Source organism: Rhinopithecus bieti, unplaced genomic scaffold (genome assembly GCF_001698545.2).
Source record: "Rhinopithecus bieti isolate Rb0 unplaced genomic scaffold, ASM169854v2 scaffold_13400, whole genome shotgun sequence".
NCBI classification, from domain to species: domain Eukaryota; kingdom Metazoa; phylum Chordata; class Mammalia; order Primates; family Cercopithecidae; genus Rhinopithecus; species Rhinopithecus bieti.
Window position 1 is genome coordinate 4,952,171 of NW_016807991.1, and position 8,424 is coordinate 4,960,594.

General features: G+C 54.1%; 1 protein-coding gene and 1 long non-coding RNA gene across 5 annotated transcripts in view; one reads left to right on the forward strand and one right to left on the reverse strand.

Moving 5' to 3' along the window:
* The window catches only part of ST6GALNAC2 (ST6 N-acetylgalactosaminide alpha-2,6-sialyltransferase 2), a 31,430-nt gene that overhangs the window by 6,579 nt on the left and 16,427 nt on the right, over positions 1-8,424 (reverse strand). For all 4 annotated transcript variants that reach the window (XM_017884880.1, XM_017884881.1, XM_017884882.1 and 1 more), the window contains exons 3-6: positions 5,169-5,343; positions 4,007-4,175; positions 3,448-3,586; positions 1,364-1,467 (exon numbers count right to left, since the gene is read on the reverse strand). In XM_017884880.1, the coding sequence (XP_017740369.1) occupies positions 1,364-1,467; positions 3,448-3,586; positions 4,007-4,175; positions 5,169-5,343 (587 nt within the window). The remainder of the gene's footprint in view (positions 1-1,363; positions 1,468-3,447; positions 3,587-4,006; positions 4,176-5,168; positions 5,344-8,424) is intronic.
* Positions 550-1,476, forward strand: LOC108537422 (uncharacterized). Its single transcript, XR_001887806.1, has 3 exons — positions 550-813; positions 891-1,190; positions 1,381-1,476. It is a non-coding gene; the product is annotated as an uncharacterized LOC108537422 (long non-coding RNA).

Genomic DNA, 8,424 nt, shown 5'->3' on the forward strand with positions numbered 1-8,424 from the left:
CCTTCAGAAAGCGGGGCACATAGGGGGTGATATAGGACGGGATGTTCTGAATTGGTCCAATATAGGAAGATGAGGGGGCAGGGCTGTAGAAGGAGGACTTGGGGGGCACAGTGGGGTTAGGGAAGGGTTTCGAGAGAGGGATTTGAAACCAGACTGGGAGGGAGATTTGGAGGTGGGTGGGGTGGGGATTGGGCGGCCCCGCGGGGCACGTGTTGGACCTGAGGACTGGGGTTCAGGGAGGAAGTCCGGGAAGAGGGCTGTGAGGCACTTGGGGTGGGAGGGTGGGAGGGAGGCCGGGAGGAAGAGCCCCGAGTGGGGAAGGGGCTGAGCTCTCGTGAGGCTGCTGGTCTGGAGGGGTGACAATGCTATTGGAACGGGACTGGGAGGGAGACTGGGTAGGGGACGGATTAGGGGTGTGGGAAGGGGAGCTCATTGGTGTTGGGAAGGCTTAGGTCCACCCGATGTCTCTGAGGCAGCCCCAAGAGCCCAAGCCCAGCGTGTCACAAAGCCCAGCTCAGACCAGCAGTGGAAGCAATTGTTGGGTAATCACCAGGGTGGGGGCGGGGTGGGCCTGGCTTTAGAGCCCTTAACCCGTAAGGACCACCTGTAAAGCCACTCTGTGGGGGTGGGCGAGATGTCCTCAGGGAGACCCCAGAGATAGGAGGGCTGGTTGTCTGTGCCACAGCAGTGGCGTTGATTTTTAGGGACCTGATCTCAGGGACAAGAAATTATCTCAGAACCCCCGGGAGGAGGTTCAGACGAGGGTCAGGTGATGGCTCAAGAGAGCTGGACCCAGGCCTGCTGTGCAGGAAGGTGGGAAAGAAGACAAAGGGCCCATTGTTTCCGCCTCTCAGGATGCTGGGCCTTGAGTCTGCTCTCCCGTTTCACAGGCATGACCCTGGGACGGATGCCCACCAGGAGGAGTGGCACAGACTGGCCCCGACTCGTTTCCAGCACTGTGTGCTCAATGGGACAGCAGACCCTGCCCAGTTTGTGACCTGGAGCCGCTGGGGGCAGCCAGGCTGGGCAGGGAGAACACAGCCTGAAGCCGAGGAGCCAGACCTGCTCATCCCATTCAGAAAAGCTGCCTCTTCCGCCCCGAGCCCACCACCCCCAGAAGGCTACTGGGAACCCAGAGGGTCACCTGGGCTTTCCAGGGGTAGACAAAAAGTAGAATTTCCCTGAGTTATGTGAGTTGCTGAGTTATGTGAATAATTGGGGATGATTGAATTCTTAGGGCTTTTCTTGCTGCCCTTCACCCACCTCCTCTTACCCCATGATGGGCCCTGGGAGCAAAAGGAAGACGACCATAGCGCCCCTGCCCCTCCACCACGCCCCACACCACCATGACCTGGCTGCTCACCTGTCCCCTTTATCTAGGCCCTCAGGGACAGGCACACCCAGAATGGCTGATCTCAGCATCACATAGTCGCGGATGTCTGAGGGGATGAAGATATACTGCAGGTCCTGTCAGAATAGAGACGATGAGCCCGGAGGGGAACCAGGCCATGGTTAGCTCCTCCGTGTGGACAGCCCTCCACCCAACCTTGCCTGCTGAGCCGACTGGAGAATTTCCCTTAAATACCTTTCATTCCCACCCAGAGGTACGGTACTGGTTTCAATGTAGGCCTGCAAATCCTCTAACGCTCCTTCAGGAGGTGGCACCCAATTGCCTTCCCCTGGAGTATGGGCTGGACTTAGCGACTCATGCACAGGATTTTTCTGATAAAAAGGAACGTGATGGTGTGTGGCTTAGAGGCTAGGTCATAAAAAGTGCTGTGGCTTCCTTTACGTTCTCAGATCACTCACTCTGGATGAAGTTAGCTGCCATGCCGTGAGGACACAGCCTACAGGGAGGCCCAAGTGGCAAGGGCCTGTGAGACACTGCCTTGATGTCAGCCCCAGTCAAGCTTTTGGGTCTCTCAGATGATGCAGCCCATCATCTCCATCATCTGAGCCAAAACCTTCCTCTAAGCTCCCCCCAAATTCCTGACCCATTGAAACCACAAGATAATGTGTGTTGTTTAAAGCCACCAAGTTTCGAGGTCATTTGTTACACAGTAATAGATAACTCATACGTGTACTGTGGCTACACCGAAGCTGAGGCCGGGCGCGGTGGCTCACGCCTATGATCCTAACAATTTGGGGAGGCTGAGGCGGACAGATGATGTGAGGTCAGGAGTTCAAGACCAGCCTGGCCAACATGGTGAAACCCCGTCTCCACTAAAAATATAAAAATTAGCCAGGCGTGGTGGTGCATGCCTGTAATCCCAGTTTGTTGAGAGGCTGAGGCAGGAGAATCACTTGAACCCAGGACCCAGAGGTTGCAGTGAGCTGAGACCACATCATTGTACTCCAGCCTGGGTGACAGAGGGAGACTCCGTCTCAAAGCAAAAACAAAAAGTCTAAAGCTGCTCCATTTTGTTCCACTTCACAGAAGAGAGGTTCTAGTGTGAGGACTCAGTGTGGCGTAGACACTATGGTAGGACACTGCTTAAGCCCCTGGTCAGGGGAGGAAGCTTCTAGAAACCCAGCTCAGCTTCCTCCAGCACCGCAGATTCCCTTTTCCTGGGATCCCCCTAACCCTGCATGTGGCACCCACAGCACCTGAGGAGGGAAGCTTTGAGTTACGGCCCCTGGGTGCGGGTGGAGGAACCTGGAGGCCAGCAGGTAGGGCCAGATGCTGACTCCCACACACTGGCTGCCACCTGGTGCATGTCCCTCAGTGTCTCTGACCCTCAGTTTCCTATACAGGGCTATTGTGAGATTTCGAGAGGCCACACCACATTCTTCCAGGGGCCAGTGTGGGGAAATGGAAACAACGCCAGGGCTGGGGTCAGAGGGGCCTAGATCTAGATGGTTCCAGCTGGGTGACCTTGGACACGTTCCTGAACCTCTCAGCGTCTCTGCTTTGTCATCTGGAAATGGGTACAAGGGTCCCACTCAGGGCTGCTGTGGTGACCGTGTGTGTGCCCTGTAACATGCTAGAAACAGAGGAGGAACTCCATAAAACCCCTTCCCCTGGGAATCGCTAGGACAGGCTGAGCTCCCCAAAGAATGCCAACTCTCAAGGTGGGGGGTACTCTGGGTTCAAATCCTGACCCTACCGCTGACTCACTGAATGAAAGGTGCCAGGCTTTTATCCCCTCACCAGTAAAACCATGGGTTGCACGGTCTCTGTAAAGTGCCTGGCAAGTGGTAAGCATTCGGTAAATGCTAGCCATTCATGTCCCATGCTGCAGAGGAGTCCTGTGCTGCCTGAGTCCACGGGGAGTCCGGGACCAGATCCCCCCTCATCTTCAGTGGCCATCTTGTGTATCCAGAGTCCTAGCACACCCTCTCCATCCACTTGACCAGGGTGTGTGAGCCCTGTGGCCCCCACTGAGGGGACTCCAGGAACAATGGTGCCATTGTTCACTATAATGGCATGCCTGCCAGAGGCCTCACCTGTCCTTGTGGCACGGAGGTAAAGCCCAGGTTCCAGTAGGAGACAAGGGAGTTCTTCATCGTGTTCACAGTGAAACCATAGAAGGAAGTCTTGGTGCCCACATCGCACTCGAAGCCTTTGATCACAGCTCCATTGAGTCTGGTCGGCACAGAAGCCTGTCAGTGTCTGTGGTTACACCAGGGCGTCTGTTCTGCTTCCATCTCCACTGTTCTGCCTGGCCTGTCCCCGCTGCCTCTGTACGACCACTCCTTCTGCCCACGGAGTACCAGTGCCCAGTTGTCAGCCAGAACCCCACTCCTCCAGACCTCACAGGAGTGACCCCCTGTGAGTAGGTAGAGGTGGCCCTGGCAGCTCCTTCCTCCCGGGTCCCCTGCACGGGCAGCCATGCTCTGTCCTCAGGGCCTACTGTTTGTGTTTGCCTTGTCCATGCCCGTGTGCCTGTCACAACTGCTGAGCTGCCCAGGCCACTGCTGCCATAGCCCACTGCCCCTGGGGGAGACCCCCCCACCCTCCAGGCAACTCTCCCTCCCGCCCCTCCCCAGCCCGTGCCCCTCATACCTGAACACGTAGTCATGGGCATCAATGTTGGGACCCTGGCGGGACCCATTCAGAATGCCTCCGTTGCCCACCACGGCACACCGGATACACTTTGGAGGAGAGTCCCTGGGCGGGGTGAACAGCTTGGCGCTTTCTGAGCTGTTCAGAAGGCTCAGGGTGGAGGTGATGACTGTGGGTGCAGATGGGGAGCAGCCATGAGAAGGGCTGGCATCGGGGCACCTGGGGCCTTCCCTAGGCTGGTTCTCGTGCCCCATGTCCCCTGAGGCCTGACCCCAGCCCCTCCCAAGAAGCACAGAGGGTAGGAGAGGAAGGAGATGTCTGTTGGGGGGAGAACAGAAAAGCTGACAGTGGAAGGGGGGCTTGACGGCCTTCACTTGTCTTAAGAACCCAAATAACTTATCCTCTTAAGACTATTCTTAGAGAAGTGGGCTCAGAGCTTAAAAAAGACTGGGCTGGGCACGGTGGCTCAGGCCTGTAATCCCAGAACTTTGGGAGGGTGAGGCGGGCAGATCACTTGAGGCCAGGAGTTCGAGACCAGCCTGGGCAACATGGTGAAACCCTGGCTCTACTAAAAATACAAAAATTAGCCAGGTGTGGTGGGCATGCCTGTAATCCCAGCTACTTGGGAGGCTGAGACACAAGAATCACTTGAACCCGGGAGGCGGAGGTTGCAATGAGCTTGAGATTGTGCCATTGCCCTCCAACCTGAGTGACAGAGCGAGACTCGTCTCAAAAATAAAAAAGACTGTATATTGCAAAAGAAAAGAATCGGAGGCCTGTGGGGTTTGGGTGCAAGTATAATGTAGAGGGGGCTCTGGGCCTGCAATGTGGGGGTTCCTGCAGCGGCAACCGTGAGTGAGGTGGTTTGAGGCCCCACAGCCTCTGTCCTTGGCCACCATTGGACGCTGCAGCCTTTCTTGCCAGGGAGGCCCCAGGACGGTGAGGGCCGCTGGCGGGGGCAGCCTCAGGCCTCTCCCTGGGTGCTTGGACGGAGGAGGGAGGTGAGGCAGGAGTTGCATAGCTGGGGCTTCTGGGAGGAGAGAGGGGGACAGAGAGGCCCTGTATCACCAGTGCTATGAGGGCAGGGAGGCCTGGCCTACCTCAGGGCCAAGAGCAGGAAGCTGAGACAGAAGACAGGTGAGAGGCAGTGGGCGTGGATTACCTTGGTAAGAGAGCCCCCGCCAGCCATATGGGGCTTTGTGTTGGCTCAGGCGGTCCCAGAGCTCTGGGGTGAAGAGTTCCCCCCACAGCAGCACTGGAACAGAGAAATTGAACAGGCCACGGAAGTGGGGGTGCCGCTGAACAGCCAGGTGAAGCAGGTGTCGGCAGGCCTGGCCCTGTGGGTGAGAAGGTGAGGGCTGAGCCCTGTTAGGTGGGGGCTGGGGTGGGGTGAGTGGGACTCCCCGGTGGGGTGGATGGGACTCCCCGCAGACCCTGCAGGGTAGTTGGGAGTTGTGAGGGAAGGCCTGTCCTGTCCCCTCCACATCGGGGCCATCCTTGCATTTTTGAACTGAGCTGGCTGCTAAGGAATCTGGGAACTTTCTGGATTTAGCCTGCCTAGCTCTTCCTCTCCCAGAGGCCACGTCCCCTTGGCCTGATGGCTCTGGCCTCATACTCCTTCACCTCATACTTGAGCAAACTCTGGGGCATTTTCTGATGCATGGGTCTGACCTGCCTGCCCTTTGGTGGAGGAATTTCAGCCTGGGCTGGGCTGAGGACATCACCTGGATGCAAACCCTAACCCTGCTGGTACTCGCTGTATGATTTGCATGTGAACAGGCTGCCAGGAAGATCCGTGGTCTTTCTTTCCAGTGGTGTCTTTAGGGCGTAGAAGTGACCCCCCAAAATTCATTACCCAGAGCCTTGGAATGTGACCTTAGTTGGATCTAGGGTCTTTGGAGATGGAGTTAGTTAAGAGAAGGTCATATAGGGTGAGGTCGGGCCCTAACTAGCATCCTTATAAGGAGGTCAAGTGATGATGAAGCAGAGATCTGTGCGATGCGCCACAAACCAGAGGACGTGGAGCTGCCAGAGCTGGGGAAAGGCAGGAGAGGCTTTCTTCCAGCCTTCAGAGGGAGCATGGCCCTGCCAGCACCTTGATTCTGGGCTTCTGGGCTCCAGAACTGTGACGATTCAATTTCTGTGGATCAAAGTCCCCCAGGCTGTGATCATTTGTTCCAGCAGCTACGGGGAAGGAACACAGCACCTCTGTACTTGTGGGCCTTGAGGGAGGGTGAGGTCAGGAAACAGGCCCCAGCCTTGTCTGCCCATGACCTCACAAGGTCAGAATCACACACAGTCATGGCCTGGGCAGACCTTCTATTACTCCTGAATGGGGCTCTTTGTTAAGCCATTGGTTTGATCAAAGGGCAAAGCAGGAAATAGCTGTACAGTAATTTCTGCTATAATGCAACTTGTGAGTGGCTGAATATCACTATGCTGTGCAAAGCTATGCAACCATGACCATGGGGCAGCCGGGCATGGGGGCTCACCCCTGTAATGCCAGCACTTTGGGAGGTCAAGGCGGGAGGATAACTTGAGGCCAGGAGTTTCCATAACATAACAAGACCCCATGTCGGCAAAAAAAATTTTTTTAATTAACCAGGCATGGTGACCCAGGCCTGTGGTCCCAGCTACTTGGGAAGCTGAGGTGGAAGGATTGCTTGAGCCTGGGAGATTGAGGCTGCAGTGAGCTACTGAGACTGCACTCCAGCCTGGACAACAGAGTGAGACCCCATCTCAAAAACAAAACAACACAACAACGGCAAAACGAAAAACCATGGACTTATGAGAAAGTGGGATGAGTGACATAACACTGAAAAGCTGTCAGGAATGCATAAAACCAAAGATACAAATCAAAGAAAGACAGAAGCACAGTTTTACGGATGTCCCATGGTTAAAGAATACTTGAGATTGATGTGGAAGTGGGAGTGGAAGTGGGTGTCGGAAGGGGGCAGTTTGTGTGATATTGTGAAATGGTGGAAAGAAGGTTGTCTGAAATCAGAGGGAACTGTGCTGCTGGCCAGGCTCACTAGGGCAGGTGAACCCGTAACACACTCAGTGAAGCTGATGGAGATCTCAGGGGTGCATACATAAAAAAATACTTTTTGTGTATTCCTGCGTGGCTCTGCTGAGTTGGGTGTGGTTTCTATGTTAATCTAGAGTTTTCACTGACAAAATCACTCAAAAGAAAATCCAGACCGGGCACAGTGGCTCATTTCTGTAATCCCAGCACTTTGGGAAGCAGAGGTGGGTGGATTCACCTATGTTCAGGGATTTGAGACCAGCCTGAGCAACGTGTTGAAACCCTGTCTGTACTAAAAATACAAAATGAGCCTGGCGTGGTGGCACATGCCTGTAATTCCAGCTACTCAGGAGGCTGAGGCACGAGAATCGCTTGAACCTGGGAGGCGGAGGTTGCGGTGAGCCAAGATGGCTGCAGTAGCCTGGGCGACAAGAATGAAGCTCCATCTCAAGAAAAAAAAAAGAAAATGCAAAATTTATGTGATGTTCAGATTGTTTCCTGTCATTTTTTTTTTTTTTTTTTTGAGACAGAGTCTCACTCTGTCCCCCAGGCTGGAGTGCAGTAGCGCTAGCTTGGCTCACTGCAAGCTCCGCCTCCCGGGTTCACACCATTCTCCTGCCTCAGCCTCCCGAGTAGCCAGGATTACAGGTGCCTGCCACACGCCTGGCTAGTTTTTTGTATTTTTAGTAGAGACGGGGTTTCACCGTGTTAGCCAGGATGGTCTCGGTCTCCTGACCTCGTGATCTGCCCTCCTCGGCCTCCCAAAGTGCTGGGATTACAGATGTGAGCCACCAGGCCCGGCCCCTAATATGTCAATCTTGTTGGAACAAATTAACAGTTTCTTTTTCTTTTCTTTCTTTCTTTTTTTTTTTTTTTTTTTTTTCCCGGCCTTTTCTTTTTTTTTTTTTTTTTTGAGACAGAGTTTCGCTCTTATTGCCCAGGCTAGAATACAATGGCGTGATCTCATCTCACTGCAACCTCCTCCTCCTGGGTTCAAGCGATTCTCCTGCCTTAGCCTCCCAAGTAGCTGGGATTACAGGCGCCTGCCACCACTCCTGATCTCAGGTGATCCACCCACCTCGGCCTCCCAAAGTACCGGGATTACAGGCGTGAGCCACTGTGCCTGGACCAAATTAACAATTTCAAAGTAAGCATTATAGCAGAACTGACAGCTGGCTTGCTTTTATCCCATGGATGTGGTGTCAAAGTTTCCTTCTTAGCTCTGACCACCAGGAAGCTCAGAGCTAGATATATGACACGTCTCCTACTTTGTGACACATTTTTTCCTGCGCTTATTTCACATTGTCTTATTTTCATTTCTTCTTGCCTCATTTCCTCATTTTATTGTATTTTATGTTTGTGCTTTTTTTTTTTTTTTTTTTTTTTTTTTTTT